Source organism: Solanum tuberosum, unplaced genomic scaffold, assembly GCF_000226075.1.
Source record: "Solanum tuberosum cultivar DM 1-3 516 R44 unplaced genomic scaffold, SolTub_3.0 scf00150, whole genome shotgun sequence".
NCBI classification, from domain to species: Eukaryota; Viridiplantae; Streptophyta; class Magnoliopsida; order Solanales; family Solanaceae; genus Solanum; species Solanum tuberosum.
In genome coordinates this window covers 563,201-584,464 of record NW_006239073.1, presented here as the reverse complement: position 1 = coordinate 584,464, position 21,264 = coordinate 563,201, and the positions used below count along the sequence as shown (strand labels likewise).

General features: G+C 35.1%; 2 protein-coding genes across 2 annotated transcripts; both read right to left on the bottom strand.

The window, feature by feature from the left end:
- Positions 1-338: 338 nt before the first annotated feature.
- LOC102587617 (subtilisin-like protease SBT1.2) lies at positions 339-3,608 on the bottom strand. The gene is made up of 4 exons (XM_006352769.2): positions 3,229-3,608; positions 2,123-2,809; positions 1,554-2,039; positions 339-1,290 (listed from the first exon to the last, which is right to left on the bottom strand). Exons 1-4 carry the CDS (start codon positions 3,599-3,601, stop codon positions 521-523), a joined length of 2,316 nt encoding a protein of 771 aa, XP_006352831.1. The 5' UTR covers positions 3,602-3,608; the 3' UTR covers positions 339-520.
- Positions 3,609-4,554: 946 nt separating this feature from the next.
- Positions 4,555-20,301, bottom strand: LOC102587297 (uncharacterized). Its single transcript, XM_006352768.2, has 19 exons — positions 20,108-20,301; positions 19,185-19,789; positions 18,188-18,388; positions 17,018-17,101; positions 16,439-16,498; positions 16,270-16,314; positions 14,981-15,180; positions 14,382-14,879; positions 13,858-13,954; positions 13,564-13,758; positions 13,399-13,488; positions 11,923-11,985; positions 11,730-11,804; positions 9,694-9,744; positions 8,330-8,407; positions 7,805-7,939; positions 6,302-6,409; positions 6,140-6,205; positions 4,555-5,102 (listed from the first exon to the last, which is right to left on the bottom strand). Exons 2-19 carry the CDS (start codon positions 19,533-19,535, stop codon positions 5,034-5,036), a joined length of 2,466 nt encoding a protein of 821 aa, XP_006352830.1. The 5' UTR covers positions 19,536-19,789; positions 20,108-20,301; the 3' UTR covers positions 4,555-5,033.
- Between the last annotated feature and the right edge of the window lie 963 nt (positions 20,302-21,264).

Genomic DNA, 21,264 nt, shown 5'->3' with positions numbered 1-21,264 from the left:
TAAAATAAAATAAAATGAAAAGAATGAAACTTGAACAAGCAAGGAAATTCTGATCTATATTTTACTAAAATAGACAAGTTCTTCTATAAATTTATTGCAAAATCGATGAGTTCTCAAAACAATTGACATTTGTAAAATTACTAAATAGGAACAATTTTGTGTTTTCATTTTTTTATTGTTTATTTGGTTATCCTAAATTCTTTGAATGTTCAATACCCTATTTGATAATTATTTACGTTTTTATCAGCAAGTTATAGTAACATATTTGGAACTAAGACAATGCAACTTAAAAGCTTAATCAAATTTTTGGAACTAAGACGATGAAACTTTTGGTGCTGATACAATATAGTAATAGAATCCTAATTAAATGTTCGGAACAATGAAACTTTGGTGCTACAACAATAGATTCAACTTACGTACTGTCTACGCTGATAGTATAAAGAATTTTTACACTATCAGTAGTATATGTTATAGCACGTAACCTGCCTATTTTCCGTGTACGTGAAAATAGGCACAGCCTTCACTTCTTTGATGCCCATGCAACTGAAATAGGACTTCTAACTTTCTGGTATTTATCTCTGGAGTTGATCCACATCAATTGTCCTTCTGCAAAGCTTCTCCTTTGAGTCCCAATTCTCTTCCTTGATATAAACCAAACTCTGTAACTTAAACTTTGATTAACATGTTTAAATACCAGACGTCGCGGTTTAACTCTCACTTTAACTCCTTCTGGTGCCACAATTTCAACTGAGTAGATTGAATTAGGACTCCCCACATTTGTCACTCTCCTTGTGATCATTTTTCTCGTTTTTCCTGCCTTAAAGATTACGGAAATAGAGGGGTAATTGAGACTAAAACCCCTGTTTTTCTGTAAAACGTCGTGGCAGCTAACATTCTTGTGAGTAATGCTGAGGATTTCAGAGTTTTTGTAACCAATAGTGCAAAGGTGAGTGATATAGTCATTTGCATTAATGTCATATATCAATCCGGGATCATCGGATCTTCCAGGATTTACATGTCCAGCTCCTATGGCGAAAAGTCCAGCTCGTGTGTCACCATCCATGATTGGTTTTCCTTGGTGGTTTGTTGTGTCTGCAGTTGTCATTAGCGCGGATTTGATTGCAGCTGGTGACCATTTAGGATGAATTGAATGGAGTAGTGCAGCAATGCCACTAACATGAGGACAAGCCATTGAAGTTCCTGATAAGACAGTGAAGTTTACTCTTCTTGAATCCTCAGCCAGGCCACTAGGACCTAGATTTTGCGGCCAAGCAGCAATTATGTTGACACCTGGAGCAGAGGCGGATTCAAGATTCTGAGTTATACGAAGATATAGGTTCAAAACATAACATTACACTATTTATTAAAGTTTTTTTCACATGCATATAAAAAGAGCATCCCGTTTTCATGCATGGTCTGGTGAAGGGTGTGATGTAAGCAGTCTACCCTGATTCAAGCATCAATGATAGATTCCACGGCTCGAATCCCTAACCTGTTGGTCACATTGCTATCTATGATCTAAATAAATAATTGTGGGTTCAATAAAAACTGACCTGGAGCAATCACATCAGGTTTGAGAATTGAAGGATCAGTAAAACTTGGACCCCTTGAAGAAAATTGTGCTACAGCAGGTGCACTAGATTTTCCTATAACTGTTCCTCCAAATATGATTCGAGCTGTTGGTTTTCGCGTTGAGTTCATATAGCTTTGCAACTGAATTGATTCGTCAAAACCAATCAATGTTGCAGGTAGGACATGTACGTCCACAGAATCTTCCTCCATATTTACTGCTGTATTTGCTAGGATCATGGCAACACCACCTGATTCTTTAACAACTTGACCTTTCTCTGCTCTTCCATTAACTCCACGATCACATACAACGATTTTTCCATGGACTTTAGCTCTTGGCAGAGACCCTCTTAAGCAAAATTCACTTCCATTATCACCGTCATTGAGATAAACAATCTCAAGAACTTTCTGAGAATTATGAACTTGTTTGCCCGGGTACAAGGATTCTCCATACACATACTTGCCATTACCTGTTGGAAAATATGAATGAGGGACACATAATTTAGGCTGGAAACACGCGAAATATCATTTTAAGAAACAAAATGTGACATACCTAGCTGAATTATTGCTGGAAATTTCCTGTCAAGTGTGCTAGCACCAATAGTGGCAATCCAAGGAGCCTCATTTGCTACTGAACTTAGAATTGGACCATTATTTCCTGCAGCACATATAACTGAAATTCCACGTTCCATAGCTCGAAAACTGCCAATAGCAATAGTATCCTCATAAAGTGGAACAGGGAAACCACCAATTGAAAGAGACAATATGTCTACTCCATCTCTAATAGCTACATCCATTGCTGCAAGTATATCAGAACTATAACAACCACTAGACCAACAAACTTTGTATATCGCGATATGAGCACCAGGGGCCATCCCTCGAGCCTCTCCTGCTCCATTTCCAAGCACACTCGCCATTGGAACGGGAGCTCCCCCTGCAGTAGATGCTGTATGTGTACCATGGCCTTGAGAATCTCGAGGTGATACATAATCCTCCATAAAATCTATTGATTTTGATGTCTTTGATGCCATCATGTGTCCTATCTGGAAAAACCTTGCACCAATAAGCTTGCGATTGCAACTTGAAGAATTGAAGTTTTTTCCTTCTTGGCAGATACCTTTCCATTTCTTTGGAATAGGAGACATTCCATGATCAACAAAACTTGGACTTTCTGGCCAAATTCCAGTATCAAGAACTCCAATGATCGCGCCTCGACCAAATCCAGACTTTAACCAAGTACCTTATTAGAAAAAAAAAGATACAAAGACAGTATAAAAGTAAGTAAGAAGAAAGGCTCCGAGGGAACATAGAAAATTTAAAGCTTAAAAATTCAAGTCTTAAATGAAATACATAGAAAATATCTATTAGCAGAGTTGAAGGGAACCAATGGGGTTCGGTTGAATCCCCTTCGTTGAAATATTTTTACTTCGAAAACAAGGTAAAGACAAATCCTTTTTGTTATATATGAACTGTTGAATCACATTGACATAAGAAATGACTCCAGAGCAGTTGTAAAGGGGGTTTAAGAATTTTCCTTAATTAATTCACAAGTTTAAATCCTACGTGTGACACTCTAGTCCAGACTAGTCATTTAATAAATAAAGCCTTATGACTCATTGTTTCCTCAACTTTATATATATTACAAACTATGTAACATACCTTCCTTTGTAGGACTAAGTCCTAAGAACTTGTAAGAATAAGTTGTTTGAACCTCAAGCTTCCTCTCCGGATATATTGATAACACATTATTCGATTTCTTCAGTGCCTTTAGCTCATTTTCAGATAGAAGTGCTGCAAAACCTTCAAATGCAGAATGGTAAGAGTACAAAAGGCGAGAACTCGAGTTTTCACCTGAGGAAATGAAATTTTCAAGAAATGAAAGGTGCCACTGAAATTTAGAACTAAAAGGGGTTCTTGTTGATGCATGTTGTGGATGTAATTGTACTATATAAGTTTGCAAATTTTGAGCTTGTAGCAGGGGAATAAAACAGAGTAGAAAACAGAGAAAATAGAATTGGAAATTGAGTTCCATTGAATATATTTGAAGTTGAATAATGGAATGTTTGTTGATATAATTTGATGGGGGTATTTAAAGGGGTTGAACAGAATTCAAAATTAGAATTTTGAGACATGTTTGTGAAACAAAAGAAGAAACTCGTGAAATTTAAGAGCTCCTCTTCACGAGGTGATGATCAAGATTTCAAAAAGTCCAGAAACATTCCCAACTTCTTTTTTTAAAAAAAAAAAACTGGTTTTCTGTTGTATGTCTGGATTCCGACTAAATTCAAATTTGCACAAGTTAACTTACACATGGTAAAGATTCGTCGAATTCGTATAGAGTGCATAGGGTGAAGATAAAGCACTTGAAATCATATCTTGAATCTAAGACCACTGATTAAAGATAAATGAATACTACTAAATTTGAATTCGCACAAGATAATTTACACATAGGGTAAAGATTCATCAAATTCGTATAGAGTGCATAAGGTGAAGATAAATCACTCTAAATCATATCTTGAATCTAAGACCATTGATTAAAGATAAATGAATACTTACTGATCCACTACATCGTTGTTGGTAATAAATTTGTAGTATATTGGAAAGAAATTTTTAGAACGTGAAGATTTTGTTCATTTAATATTTTCAATTGTTAACATTATTTTTTTCATGGCACACGCTCCACTTCGCCGTTGCCTTTTATAAATTGTTACTGCATTTGAGCATTGAATTGAGTCACGCCCAGCTTCTACGTAAAATATTGGCACATCATTTGAGGCTCCTTTTGAAACAAAAATAACTATATGTAACTGTTCATGACATGTATAATTAACTAACCTAAAAAAAAAGATACAGTAATCTGCTATCACATGTTAAAATACACTGATAAATTATGCTATCTTTCCCAGAAAATGAGGGATTAGATAAGCAAAGGGAGAGTGAGAATGATTAAATTTCAAAAGTTCGAATATCACACAGGAAAGTAAGTGAGAAACCACTAGTAGACTATTAGAAGAATCTGAGTTTGAATAACAAATAGTATTAAAAAGGATTCATACTAAATCATGACACTAATTACAATTGCATATTCAAGTCATATAAGTTACCAGCCTTAAAACTGCCAATCCCACAAAAAAGGTGGGGATCTTTTTTAGGCTATTTTCTCACTTCTCCGATCATGCTATTGAAAAACTCATTTCATCGATCTATTCAGACCGCCAGTTCTTTTCCTATGATAGTATCTATTGGTACATTCAACATTTGGAGGAAAGAACTGTCAATGTAATCATAATCATGCCTGAATAAAGTTGCTCCTTGCCGCCTGAGCACAGCGCCTTCCTATGCTACAACATTTGGTATACTATAACATGCAACAGCAGAAGTTAGTCCAGTAATGTGCCCATGTCCTCTTGCGATTCTTGTCTGAAATAACTAATAGTTCAAGCACGTCTTTTCTTCAAAATGTACTACTCGTTCTCATAGCTTGAAAGATGAGCATCTGACAAAACAGTGAAAAGTTGTGTATCCACAAAATGCTGCATAACAAGGAAGAGAATAAATCAAAGGAAAGAAATGTTGGGAGTCGATGAGCAGAAAGGGATAGATAAGTACAGCCATCAGCGACATCGCATTGATGAACTAATAATCTTGACTCAAATAGGACTTGCTAGGTCATTGACTATGACTATTCATAGCTATTACGAATAAAAAACATCATATATATGGACCAAACTGAAACTAGATTAGGTCACTCCTCATGTATGGAATTTGATATGCAAGGCATGGGGGAAAAAGATATTCTTGTTTTTACACAGAGATAGCTGGCATCTTATCCAAGTTATTTTCTAGTATTTTTTATCAACTTATAATATACACCCAACTGAAGTGATGTTGGTCTCTTGCAAAAATTTAGCCTAGCCAAAGTCATCCATATAATAGCTTAATACTCACATTTTACTACATATAAAAAATTGGGTGCTCTGCTGTCATGCTTTTGAACACCATACATGAAGGTTCTTGATGGGGTCCTGGTCAAGATTAAGGAGTAGAAGCTCATCCGGAAGCCAAAATAGCTAAAGGGGCAGAAATGAGCTCATATTGGTAATTTAAAGAAAACCCATATGTAATGCCAAAAAAATGAAAAAGGAGACATCCCAAGTCATGAGAAAAGGAAATGTTAACTATGAATGAGACATGTTATTCCAATTTGATTGCGTGTTCAAAATCATTTGAGCTGAGGATCTTTCAGAAACAACATCTCTACCTCCACGAGATAGTGGTAAGGTCGGCGTACACTGTACCCTTCCCAGACCTCACTTGTGGGATTTTACTGGGTATGTTGTTGTTCAAAATAATTAGTCAGTGGAAACAGAACCAAAGTTCCAATCCAACACCACAATACACTGTGCTGAGAATCTATTTTGACTGCCACATAAATTAGGCTGCGCTATTCAGCAGAATTAAGCTTTCGATGGCCTTCAAAAGGAGTGATATGTGGTATTAAGCAGGCCAAGTGTAACTGAAAAGCCAATTAAATAACTACCACTTACAGATAACAGAGGAATTTATTTACCTTCACAAAAGGTTGATCTCTACCAGGAAAAGAATCAATAAAGCTATCTTTTAACAGTATTGAAACCTACAAAATAATAAGAGAAGCTTAATGGACTCAGACTACTCTTTTCCAGATCAACATACCAAAAGATTGTGGGGGCCAAATGGAAACCCGACATACCCGGTCACTGTTTGACTGTACACTGGTTATTGTATGAGACCTCAAATCTGAACACAGAGACTCCAAATAGCGCCGCATAACAGTCAAGAATTGTGTTGCAGCTTCAGCCTGGAGATAAGTCATAGTTTAACAACAAAAACATAAAAGGAGAAAAGCATAGGGGAAGAATTAAAACAATTCAGAAAGGGTAGCTGTCACACAAGCACCATTTTTACAATCAACTAGCCCGTACATAAAAAAAAAATTCTCATTATATTTTTTGACCTGATCATAACACATTTTTTGAGGGTGAATAAAGTACTTTTTACTTTAATTGACCAAAGAAAAAGGAAATAATTTGGGCTGAACATGGCGAAAGGATAGCTATCATCATGATATTATAGTGATACAACATGCAACACTCCCAATATAGTTCAAATTGATATGTTTCCAAAATAAAGCTACATTGCCCTTTCTTACCCTCGCTTGAAATAGACTGCACTCTTCATATGGTTTCAAATTCCTCATCATTGTCACCAGGGGCGGAAGACAGGAAGGGCCAGAAAATTTCACTGGTTTATATGTGATAAAAATTATTTTTTATGTATATATAGTAGCGCTATTGAATCCCCTTTGGCTTCTTCGTGTGTTTAATTCTTCATATTTTGAACCCCCTTGGTGAAAATGCTGGTTCTACCACTGCTTGCCACATCTTAACTCAGACTTAGGCTTGTAAAGGTGCAAGTGAAGATGGAAGATAAAACTAAATATGTGACTCGCTGGTTAAGCTCCATTTATTCAAAATAAGGTTTCGAAAAAGTGACATTTCTTTTAGCAGATTTAAACTATGTTTTATGGATAACTTTTCAAATCTTTTCAACTGCATTAGCTTTTCAAAAAGTCCTCAGCCATTCTGCAAAATATTTTGAACTACCAGGAACCATAAGTAAATATCTACTACTGGTCCTAGACTTAGAGCATGTGTTTCATTGACTACATTTTTTAATAATTCAGGCAGAAGACAGACAACTCATTCCCAAGCCATTTGAATCCTTTCAGTAGATTATTAGCAGCTTAACACCTAGTTGAAGAAGGAGTGAACAGGTTAGAGTGTATTATGTAATTTCACTTTTAATGTAATAAGGAGTATGTAAATGAGGCAGAATCTTTGCTAGAACTCTGGCGCCATTCCCGCTAAAGAAAAAGCAATTCTTCATCCAATCTCTGTTCCAGATTCTGGTCTTATAGAGGCTCTCTAGGATTAGAAGAGGGCCATATTTTGCTCACTGTACAGAAATTCCAGCACTAACTTTGTGCTATTTCTTATCTTTAAAAAAGGAGTTAGCAGAGGTAAAAACAATCTATTACAAATCACGGGAAAAAGTGATACACTATAATGTATACTCAAATTTGGACCATCGGAAAAAAAGTTAATGACTTCACAGTGACATAAGACGAAAAAAATTACAGGGTATTCAAATCTCAGGCAAAGCACTACATTAAAAAAAGTTGAATGACAGATACCTGTACTTCATTGCATCTGTATATAGGGCGCCGTTGAGCAACAGATTCTTCACGTGACAATCTGGCATGGATTGGCCGCAGTTCTGATAGAAGCTGCTTACGTCTAGGAAGTAGAGGCAAGTAACAAGATTTTATCTGCAGCCCCAACAAAAAAAAATAACAAGATGAAAAATTTGAAAGCTAAGACAACCAAGTTTTAGCAATATTGAGAAGAATTACATTAAACAGCATCAGAAATAAAGAGAATAACTTATATACTCTTGGAAAGCACAAGTAAGAAAAATACAAAGTATCTTCATATCCGACACCAATAGTATGGAAATGATCAACTGATGAACTTCACTTAATATAATCATTTAGAAATTGTTAAACTAAAGACGAAACCATAATAGTAAGGGTCTAGACTAATAAAAAGGAGAAAGAAGAAACATTTTGTGGAGGGGCAAAGTTCTCGAGAGAAAATTTGCGGAATCTACTTACCAGATAACTAAATACTTCCATGAACTATAACTATTATGAACTAACCTGATCTTTGGTTACATTAACACGGACAAGATTAGCACTTCTCATCTTCAAATCAGTTGGTTTGTGCTGCAGCCCAACCTATCAATCATTGGTCACAAAGAAGACAGTGGAATTGAGAATATGATTTGCAGTTTCTCCTCCGAGTACAAAACAGAAATCCTAAGGCTGAATTTATTGACACTGTTAAATTAGGTCTTAGGCCTAACTCACACCCCAAAAGCTAGCTCAAATGGAGGAGGATTTCCCAAGCCTTATAAGGAGTCCACCCATCTCATTAACTACCAATGTGGACTTTTTGTCATTCTTTTAACACCCCACCTCACGTCCAGTGCTTAGCTTACTTATAAAAATAGTCCTATCAAAGATTCTTTTTAACACTTATTGGCAAAGGGAACAAAGACACAACATAGTAAATTTCAATGTTCCCGTCTTCAAGCCCTTCAGTTCTAAAGAAAGAATAGTTCCTAATCAAACTGAAAAATAATAGAGGGATGCCTGAACAGTTTTTCCTTTTTTCAACCACATATGATTTGGAAGGAGATATCAGCTAGTATACCTAAACTTAAAAGATTTTACATTATCTTACATGGACAATAGGCAGGCAACACAAAACTATTCTCAAACTTCCCACTTTAAGCAGGGTCCCAACATTGGATGAGATGGGCCCTGCTTTGATGCCATATGAAATTAGGTCTTAGGCCCAACTCACACCCCAAAATCTAGCTCCCATCTCATTAACTACCAATGTGGACTTTTTGTCATTCTTTTAACACCCCACCTCACGTCCAGTGCTTAGCTTACTTATAAAAATAGTCCTATCAAAGATTCTTTTTAACACTTATTGGCAAAGGGAACAAAGACACAACATAGTAAATTTCAATGTTCCCGTCTTCAAGCCCTTCAGTTCTAAAGAAAGAATAGTTCCTAATCAAACTGAAAAATAATAGAGGGATGCCTGAACAGTTTTTCCTTTTTTCAACCACATATGATTTGGAAGGAGATATCAGCTAGTATACCTAAACTTAAAAGATTTTACATTATCTTACATGGACAATAGGCAGGCAACACAAAACTATTCTCAAACTTCCCACTTTAAGCATCCCCACTGGAACTATCAATTAACATCCAGTGCTTTGTGAACATGTAAATGTGAAAGAACATTAATGCGGACGTCAAACAGATACTAAAATCAGAAGAGAAAGAGCAGTCATATTCATTTGACTGATTCAGGCACTTAATTGACTCGTCTAGTACAATAAACCGAATATATAGCATAAGTTATAGTAAGACAATCTTAAGATTGCAATAGAATTGTAGCAGAACTTCACAAAGTACAAGCGTGAGAAAACATGTAAGAAACTCACAATGAAAGGTACGGGAGCATCAAGAAAATCCAGCATCTTCCCAGGCAAAATCTGATAAAAAACAAAGTCAATTGATGACTGTAACTTGAGGAGAAGAAGAAATATGTGGAGTACAACATTCAGTATTATGACCATTAAAATCATGAAATAAGATAGTTAAACACATAAATTGCTGCATAGTTAAGTTCTCGTGTAATTCAGTATCAATGTACCATGAGCAGCTTTCTATATCACAAATGGTTTACGGTTCAATCTCCAGCATATCCTTAATGCCGAGGAATACAACGTTACCAATTTTTAAAAAATGGTTTATGGTTCAGTGCATGTTTTGCATCAAAGTTATTATGCTCACATCATTGATGGGCCGTGTGAAATTCAAGGGGTAAATTCTCCTCACCCATAAGCTGTTGGCGATATTGTGTACTTGATCTATTAGATTTAAAATATCCTAATACATCTACAAATATGAATATTGCACATTTGAGTTCCAACTTCCAAGTAATGTGTTGAGTCCCACATTGGTGGGCTTAGGAAAAATTGGTCTCCTTATATGGTCTTGGACAATCTTCCCCTCATGAGCTAGCTTTTGGGTTGAGTTAGGTCCAAGATGCATTTCTTTCATATTGAATGTGAGTACAGATTTGTAAAGACACACACACGCGCACACACAGATATGTACATACAATGTTCTCCAATGATCAGAAATGGAAGTAAAGTCTTAACAATTCCAATATTAGTAATTAACTAATTATCATACCTGATAACGACATCTTTTATGAGGTTTTCGTTGAATACCAATATTTGAACAAAATTTTAGTAGATTTACTCTGTACAATCAAGCATATGGACTGGCTGAAACCTACTACCATAATAGAATTTGGAAACTTGTCCCTTGTTTCATACAAGAGAGATTTTGAATTTGATATATTTCTCTTCATATTTTATTTTTTTATGACAATATATTTCTCTTCATATTTAAGACAATAAAAAGTTTTCATGAAAGTATAGAGCTGGAGCAAACATACACAAAAGACATCATCCATGAAAGAAAAAGAGGCATGTGAAAATATCCAACCTCATGACTAAACAGTGGTAGACAACTCTACTCTTTTCCTTACGTGATCATTAATGATTTAAGAGTAAATTTTAGCTTCGTACAAGGCTCTAACAAATAAGAAACCAGAGGAACTGGCAACTCTATGATTGAAGGTTAAGGAATATAGTCGTCTTACTATCTTCAATGTGCTGTTGAACTTTAGGACATCATATCTCATTAACAAATAAGAAACACGGTTGGAATGCTTTGTTAATTACGGAGTTCCCACTTTATTTTGGCAATTACTCGTCCTCTTATCTTTGTATTCCTTATCAATAAAATTCACTTTCCTATTAAAGAAAATTCAGATTCATTCCTAAGTTCTCAATTCATTTTCAGGTTCTTCACGTTACCCCTTGAATTCATAACTTAATTCCATTTCAGATAATGTTAAGAAGAAATTAAAATTGATGTACTACGAGGATGAATTGCTCATTGTATTGCATGGGTTACTATAAGTTCATGAATGATTAGCTTAACATTTCACAAGTAGGACTACAGTTCTCCCTCTCTAAAAGCTAGTCTATCAAAATCCATATTTCATATCCTAAAGTTTGCATTTCCCTGCACAACTACTTAATTCATTTATACTTCGGAGAATCCCATAATAAGAAATGCAACTCATAATCTTGTCAACAAGTCCCGGCAGGTTTTTATACATATAAACTAAAGAGTTTATTCAACTAGAATCCCATAACTTAAGGAAAAACATGCAATCAAGCATTCAATATCACCAAGGGGAAGACAAATAGTTGCGAACAAGCAACATTCCTGTACAGAGTGAAAATTAAATGACAAGTACAGGTACTCATTCAAACACCCATTAATCTATTGAACATTTAAAATAAGATTCAATGGTGGTACATCACAGTAAATATCAACGAAGATTACCGACATTAAATACGAGACTGTGAAGTAATAGCTATGATACAGAACGTACAGGTAAGAATAAACTCTGCCATTGAAATGGACGAATAATGGGAATCAGAGACAGCACCACAGCAGATAGAACACCCTGTACTTGTTGCAAAATAAGAAAATGAATGAGGCCCTGACGTAGGACAGATTTTGCATGTTCAGGAAACTCAAGAAATACCAAACGCATATGGATTCCAAGATAAATCACAAATTACCAAATTGGGGCACACAATAACCACTTGTTTTTCGAGAAGCACACCAGTGATTAAGGCCAATATCTGAAAGAGGAATTACTTGTCAAACAGAATAATGAATGTCATGTGAAGTTCACAATCAAATGCAATGAAATTTATGAAGTGCATACACTTCTAAGAGGCCAACCATCCATGCTGAGCACATAGAGGACACACACAGGTCAGATTATTAGGTGTGACCAAATTGTTTTAGTTATTTAACTACATGGCAATGATAGACATGCACATGTCCTCATGTCTCAAACTTGTCAAAAGATGGAACTTCTGTTTTGATAAATTATAAAGTTTTTTATTGATATTACACTGAAATGGTATCAAAAACACGTAGAATATATCAAACTGCCTCAGCCAAAATTCTCCGTCTCATTAGCGCAACTATCTATACGATATGGAATTCTTTATTTAAAGATGGAGATGTTCCCCACTTAGTGGGATTTCACTGGGTATGTTGTTGTTGTAAAGATGGAGATGTTAAAAGAGGCAACTCCCTTTTTCTCTTTTCTTGTTTGTGCTTTTTTTCCCGTAATAACAGTTGAAGATCCAAGCAAACAATTTCCAAAGGTTCCAACTTCCTCCCTCAAGGAAATGAAGCGTTCTTGTGTACGCTTTTGGGTATATTGAAGATGGGAATCCATGTGCATATGACATAATACACAAACACCTATCTACATACATAATACCTGTATGAATAGATAAATACATAGTGTGGTTGTATGTAAACATGCAGTTTTGTGTATACAGGCATAGTTTGCTCAAGTATATTTATGTAGGCAATTTTTTAGAGAAGTGTCTACCTCATATTTTGACCCAGAGAAAGTTCGTGTTTTCATTGATAAAGCTTAGAAACTAAAACAGGACCAATTACTTCATATAATCTTTATTGGGGATTATATTCGTCGCATAATAATTAACAACTCTCCATGGTTCAACAAAAACTTGTTTGTAGTGGTTACTAATGCAAAAAAGAGACTGGTAATAAACTGAAAAGAAGATGAAGTCGTGCCTCAAAGGTCATACATCTGAGTCAACTGCAACTGAAACATGACATGATACTTATAACATCTAATGTAACTAAACTGTAGAACGAAAAATATACTACTAGCTAAAAACTAAATGATACGGGAGTTAACACTAAAAACTTACTTTCAACCATCCACTCCTAAGAAAAATAATAGTTCAATAAAATCATAACTAAACCTGATTGTGATGCTTGATAACTGATTAAAGTTAATTAATGGAAACAGAATTTGGTTGGCCTAGTAAATGATGTGTCAGGTCAGCTTAAAATAAGGTTGCACCACTTCCTGTTTAACCACCCAGGTTAAATAAGTGCAAAGAAATAGAAACACTTTGCTTGAAGATGGTTATGGGAGTATGTTGGGAATTGGCAAGCCAAGTAGTCGACAGTTAAGAACTATTGAGCCAGGAAAATCTTACAGTCTCAATTGAAAGTGAACGACATATTGTTGCGGCTGTCCATATTGATAGTCCAACAGCTTCCTCAGCAGCGGCTAAATGGAAATTTACCTAAGAAAATAATAACTGCCATCATTTAGAAAGGAAGAATTTCAATTCCAAGAAACGAATTAGAAATGATCTAACCTTTGCAATATCATCTGGATTATTCATACTTGTACCCAGATGTTTCTCACAAATTCTGAGTTCACAAACTGAAATTCTCTCGTATTGAATAGCCTGCAGATGTTCGAGTGGCTGAAAAGTGATCTTACTTCCTCGTGGTGGAAGAGACAAGGAATGATAACTACAAACTATTTGCAGCAAATCATTCTTATTCTCCTACAAAAGAGACCAATTAAGTAATTAGAGGAGGTGGGAACTCATAGGTGAGTAAAGCACTAACATGAATTTCTGTGGGTGGAAAAGAAGACTACAGACTCTAGCCCACTCCAGTATCATCTCACACCCGGCATCCTTGTCATTGCTGAAAAATAAGTCATCATCTTCCTCCTCGGATGCCATACTTCTTGCTGAACTGCCAAAAGAAAACAGCTTATTGACTAATTTAAATTGAGTGGTACAATATGAGGAGAAATGTGTATTTATGGTCTATATATGTTGGATAACAGACAAAGATGAAACAAGAAGAATACAATAATGCTCCATTCAACAAGAAAGGGAAAAAAAATAAAAGATATGACTATTCAGGAAAGAAATAAGGGGCACCTAATACCAGAATTTTAGGTCTAGTTTGTATGGGCTTATAGCTTATGGTTTATAAGCAATAAGCCATAAGTTAGGGCTTATTTTTGTTATTTTGACTTAAAAGCACTTCTTTATTTTACCCAAACACTACAAAAGTGCTTAAAAACATCTAAAATAAGCCAATCCAAACAAGCTCTTAAGTCAACTCAACTATCCTTGTAATAGAAGAAAGAAAACGAATTTAAAAGTTTGACCACCTAAATAAGGATTCAAAGCTTCCAAGGCGCTCCAATGAATGGACTTTTGAGAAGACAAAAGGCCCACTCTCAGGGGTTCGGTAATTGTCTTGAATTCCATAAACCCTTTCAGTAGTATCAGATCGAATTTCTGAAGCTTCAGAGCCACAATCATCAACGTAAAGGATGTTCCTTCCCCCATCCTTACCAAATCCTCTTGTTTGACTATGATCTGATGCCTCACTGGCAGTGACACTTACAGGTGAAGAAACTTCCCACTTAGATGATGATGAGGGAACCTCATCGTCTGAGATTATCCCAGCTGCAGCGGCAGTAAGAGCAATTGCACTGTCAACTGGTATTGCAGAAGATGTCCAGTCTGCTTCATCATCCCTATAAGAGGAATCAACGCTAGCATTTGATGCATCATTCATTTTCGATGCAGAGGGGATAAAATCAGCGAGATTTATTTCACTAACAAAATGTGTTATCCTATTTAGGCGCTCTTGTGCAATTACGCTGCATTCAAATGAATATAATATAGTCAATGGCATAGAATATTCAATATTCATCTTTATCCATACCAGTGAACAGCTGATGAAAAGAAATTCAGCGCTAACCTGTTCAACATCTCGTAGTGCAATTCAAATAAAGGAAATCTAGTCAAAAGACAATAACAGCGAGGTGCAGAAACCAAAAACCGACTGCGACCAATTGATGACTGGGAAGGGGGTGATGAAGAAACATAGATAGCTGGTGGTCTCTGAACAATTTCTGGTACATGTAAACATACACCATAAAGGGTAGCATTGTCTGCCACCTGATGAAAAGCACATACTGTAACTTCAACATTTTACAGGAACTAATATGAACTCACAGGCAGATAGACAACCAAACATAAAACACAAGGGAAAAGAAGGCAAAAATCAAAAGCTAGCAAAAAACCTAAGGTACACCACATATAGCAAATAGAGAAAATCATCTCCAAGAAAACAAGATGAGCAATAAATACAAACAGTAGAGGAAACAGGTTAGAATAGTCAATCGGTATAACTCATAATCCAGTCCAGCATGACCAAACAAAGCAAATTGAAATTGATCGACACTTCATCAAAGAAAAAGTTATGAGTGGTGTCTTAAGTTTGTTCCATGTATCATCAGAAAAGCAATTAGCTGATGTGTTTAGCAAAGGTCTCAACAAATGAACTTTCCATACACTAGTTTGAAAGTTTGGCATGTTGGGACATCTTTGAACCAACTTGAGGGGGAGAGTTAACAGATTGATTCCCTAGCTTAATTGTAGGAGTAGATTAATATATATTGATGGTAATTGATTATGTAATATTTTCTTTCCTTATTTAGTCGTAGGACTTATTGTATAAGTACTCATTCTCATGGGATGTAAAATCATCAAGAAATACAAAGAAGTCTTTTCTTCTTGTTGAAATCTTCATTCTTTCATCTGATAACAGTGGCTAATAGGCGGAGAAACTTTCATAGAGTCATTGGAAATGGGCGGGTAGTCATTGAGGGGGAGGAGGAGATAAAAATGGCAATAGTGGATTTCTATGAACGTTTGCATAGGGAGCAAGTGAATTGAAGAGCTCTGTCAGGAGGGTGAGTTTAATCACATGTGAAAGGGGGAAAAAAATTATGTGTCATTGATTGAAAACCCCAAAAGTAGAAGTTCCACAATGATCTAAGGGAAAATTGTACAGCACAGAAGAAAACATATGTCAAGCACTCAAAAAAGACACTACCAAAAGTATAAAATTGTCATTAGGAAAGAAAATGAAGAATTAATGTACTTATAAAGCACCGAAGAGCACAACACCAGAGTTCTCAATCAATCAACTAAGTGTTAATCCCAAACCAAAGGTCGTGTATTTAGAAAATTATTTGAGCTTACCTTGAGAGAAAATACGAACGACGAATCATCTCTGCCTAAATGCTCCTGAGATAAAGGAAAAATAAGTTATTTCTACGAAGAGAACTCCATGTTTACTGGTTAATTAAATAAAATGGTGCAAAAAGCATTATAATTTCAGGAAGGATCCTAAAAAATTGTTGTACTGGACCTGCCCGTAGACCAGTTCATTTAATTCACTAAATGACGGTGTCCTTTCCATCACATGTGCCTGTATTACAAAGAAAACACATGATGAGAGAGAACTCCTTTTTTTGGAACCTAAACAATGTAGATCTCATACAAATATAGGTGAAGTAATGCTGAATTGTCACCATACAGATCATTACTCTGAAATAACAACTTAGCCCTGCACTCAATATACTTCTCCACTAGAATTTGTAACACAGCGTCAGCAGATAGGTACCCTCAGACTTCATTTTATCTTCTAATCTCCAGATATAGGAATCTCCTTCCTTGTACATATACCATTCCTTCCCATATTAGTGATTATCTTTAATTGGTTATGACCCTTTTTGGGATAACAATTTCATTGATGTAATGCTAAGTTCCCTGCATGCTTATAGTTATTTGTCACCCTACCTCAAGGCATTTTCTATTTGCAACTGTCCGTCACAATATTACTGACTGTTATATTTGATACAAGTAAACAAGAGAACATGCATGCAAGATAGAAAACTAATTCAACTATAAGGAATAATGTTGAGAAGTAGAATGCCTTAAGTTACACCTTGACACCTCCAGGAAAGCAAAATGCTGCCAAATCCTTCAAACGCATAGCGAGCTTCTTTCCAGGAGGATATTTAAAGAGTACCTGGGAGAGAGAGGAAAGTAAAAGGAGGATAATGCTAAGGCAAGAAAATGTATCATACCATATAAATTAGATATAAGTAAATTATTGGAGCCAAAAATGGATATTTTTACATATATACACACAGTGACAATGTACGACCAATAAATTTCATCCATCATACATCATGATGGAACTCAAGCAGTCTTGATCAATAACACACAACATCTTGAGGATTACTTAGAGTTACATTCCACAGCTAAGAGGAAGAAAAGTATAATAAGAAGAAAATACAATGGACACTGATTGGATATAAGAAGACAATGCACTTGGAAACAAAAAGTAGTAGTCAATCACATAAGAAAAGTGTGCCACTTTTACCAGAATAACAGCGTCAACTGTTAACCTAATAGCAATGAAAGGAAAAAACGTATCTTGCCAACTTAAAGAGAAAAAAAAGAATCTGATCTTCAATATAATATTTGAGGAAATAAAAAGTATACCTGGAATGTCAATGCCCAATCCCATGGCTTAAAACTATTAAGCAAAATACCAACTTATAGTAATATAAAATATGAATTGCAACTCACAAATAGAAGCTCGAAAAAGGGGAATCAATAAGTGTGAACATTTTTGCTTGGTAACAATCTGAAATCATATCTAAAATAAACTTGTACCACAAAATAGGTTTGACCATGTTTTGAGAGAAAAAAACATTTATTCAATTTTTTTCTCTATGACTAACAAGCTGAAGGACCGCACCGATGTCTCTAGTACTGAATTAATTTGGGATGTGAAATAAAGTTGGATTTGAATTATTTTATTAATTATGAGTAAGCTATCTATTTTCCGAACATACTAATCATTAAAGCATCTTTCGGGATACTAGTAGCGCCGCACCGCCCGCCCACCCCCAAGAAAACTCAAACCAAAACCAGGAGCCCAAAAGTGACTACTTTATTCCCATGATGACTTGAATCCACAGCCTTAAGGTTGAAGCTTGAGGGTCCTTACCACTATGCTATCCCTTGTCACATAACTGCCCCATGTTTAATAAGCAGAATTTGACTTCTAAACCATAAATATGCAAAATTATGCAAGTACACAAACCTGAGGTTCTAGAGATGGAACTGAAGGACCACAATTTGAAAGCATTCTGAAATCCACCATGTCAGATGTTTCTAACTGTACTTCCCATTTCTTTCTCCTGGCAAATGCATCCTCGACATCCTCAAGATTAGCATCTGGATGAAGACCGACGATAACAAAATGCTCAAAAATCGAATCGAGCTCCTTATATTTCTTATAATCCTGCACAGAATTTTTGTGTGTTTGTAAAATATGATTCTCCGAATTTCATGAGCAATCTAATATGTCAGAGCTGAAGGCTAGTTTCAATCCAACTATTACTACTCCCTAGAGGGGAATGCCCATAAGTGATATGTGCAGAGCATATAAGCTGGTCATAGGTACTTCATACTTGTGTATCAAAATATATGGAAATTTAGTAAAGTTATCCTCGTGATTTGAGTTGATATATCAAAATGGTGCATCTCTTCTTTATCTCACTATCTCTTGTCTAAAATTTTCATTATCGTGTTTAATAAACTCAACATGATTTTAGTCTTTACCCCTTCTCTCTTAATCATTCTAATTTGTATGATAGGGCATAGGGGTGGTCGCAGGAGTCTCTTCCTATGTTAAATACTACAGGTCAAAGCAAGAGTAATTTATATATTACCCTCTCATGATTTTCCACCCTAAACTAAGAAACAAAGTCTCAAATATGTGAGTTTAAATATACTCAAATCCTGTTGTAATCATGAAAATTATGAATTTGATGACCAAAAAAGAGGAACTACAGGGGAAAAGGAACATAGAACTGTATATGCCAAAACTCAACACATTATTCTCCATGTTGCCTCAAAGAGTTTTAAAAAGCAACTTACTTTTAAAAGAAGTTGAGGGTAAAAAAACAGGATGTCTGGAAAGCTAAATCACAGGCAAGAAAAAAGCAGGAAATATACTTTATTTCAGAATAATCTTTTCAAAAAATGCCATACACAAAACTACAAGCAGTTCAGATTCCAAAATGAAGGCAGCATACCGAGGTTTTGGAATGAAGCTGATACCACTGTCTCTTTTGGTTAGCCAAAACCTCAGGATTGAAGGATAAAAACGAGCTGTCTTCCTGTGAAGTAGAACCCCAATTTCGCAAAGTCTTTTGCATTTGAGACTTCCATTTCGTGAAGTTACTGCCACTTCTTTGAACAGAAGAAGTCACTATTTCACTACGACTTCTTCTATGCCCAACCCCAGTTGTGGAAAATTTTGAACTACTACTAGAGTAAACATTTTGCAGTGCCTCACCAGCCACTCTTACTGCTTCCTCAGATATTTGCTGTAATACCCTGTATGGTGATGATGGCAATTCCTCTTGCCCGTTGCCTTCTTTCATATTCCTTAATAACAATACAACAATTTTTCAATTTACATCTCCTTTTTTTTCTTCAAACTCATTACTTCTGTTCGTTATTCAAAAGCATGATGATACCCTTCTTCTGTCACAACATTTCCAATGCATACTTGAAAAAACACCCAATCAAATATATTTCCTCAATTTGAAGAAATTTTGAATCTTTACTCACTGATGAACACTACAATATGACTAAAAAACTTGGTCTTCCCACTTTAAGCAAACTATGAAGCACCCTGTGATGCATAATAGGGGGAAATAAGTAGAAAAATTCAGAATCGCATATACATGTAATTTATACTCCAAATTGCTGCAGCAAAAATCATTCCTTTTTGTTTTCTCATAAAACAACAGCCACTCAATCGAATAGAAAATCTGAAAAACACCCAAATCAGATACAATGTGGAAAAAAAAAAAGAAACGGCGAAAATGAAAAAGATTTAGAGAATGCAAAGTACGCTGAAAGGGCTGAATCATAATAAATTAGTGCAATAATCTCGGGTTCCGGAAAACATGTCGGAAAGGAAAGAGAAAAAAATGTGATTATTAATTACCCGTAAAGAAGAAATTAATTTGATCGTGGTTGGTTTTTGCATTTGTACGATGTGGTTTCTCGAGGTCACCGGATTTATCTGCGTCGTGCCGGTGTGGGGAGGAGAACGGTTGCCGCCGGCGCCGGAGTAGGGAGGAGAGATGAGAGGAAAGTTGCCGAGAATAGCGGTGGAGGGGGGAGCATGCAGAATGAGCATTGTTTTTCTCATTTTGAAGATCACCGTTATTATTCAGGGGAAGTATTTTGCTAATTCCTGACCACTAATTTTTACCATGGTAAAATTTTGTGCCAAGTACGGTATTTTATTTTATTTTTTTCAATATATTGATCAAAAACACATACTCCTATTTATTTTTTGTGAGTATCTAACTACAAATTGTTTGTGTTTTTCCATTTTTTTTTATCAAGTTATTTTTTACTTTAACTATTAATAACTATTTATTAAAATTTATCTAGAATGTGGATGAATTTATGGTTAATATGCGAATACAAATTGTTTGTCTTTTTTCATTTTTTTATCAAGTTTATTTTTTAACTTGAACTATTAATAACTGAAGCACCTAGTCTAGTCAGCTTCAAAGCGTGTTTTGATAAATTATTGATGATAATTCAGATAAAAAAATATGCAAACACTTAATAGTTTAAATATAAAACTCGTAAAAATGATATGTGAAATGTATTTTTGATCATTATATCTTTACAATTTATCCGGTATTTAAGACATATTTCTATTGAAATTCAACTAAATTCAAAACTATACTGAAAAATCTTGCACCAAAAAATGAAACACACTCGATTAAAAATAATTTTATACTTAAAATTAAATTTAAATTCAAATTCAAATTCAAAAACTCTGACCATACTTATCGACATGAACTCTTTTAATTAGTTGTTCACATACTTACTCTTTCAATAAAAACAAACAAACAAAAACAGTCCAAAATGAAATATTTATGAGGGAGTAAAACAATTGAGAACAAATTAAATCATAGGGTATCCTTGTATGTTGTATTATTATTATATTATTTAATTTATAGAAAGGGCACAAGTACTTCACAAAACTTATTAGAGCATGTTTCAACAGATTCATAGTTTTATGACTTTTAAAAAAAAAAAAAAAAAATTTAGAATTTTTAAATTAAATTTTTTAATTTTTTT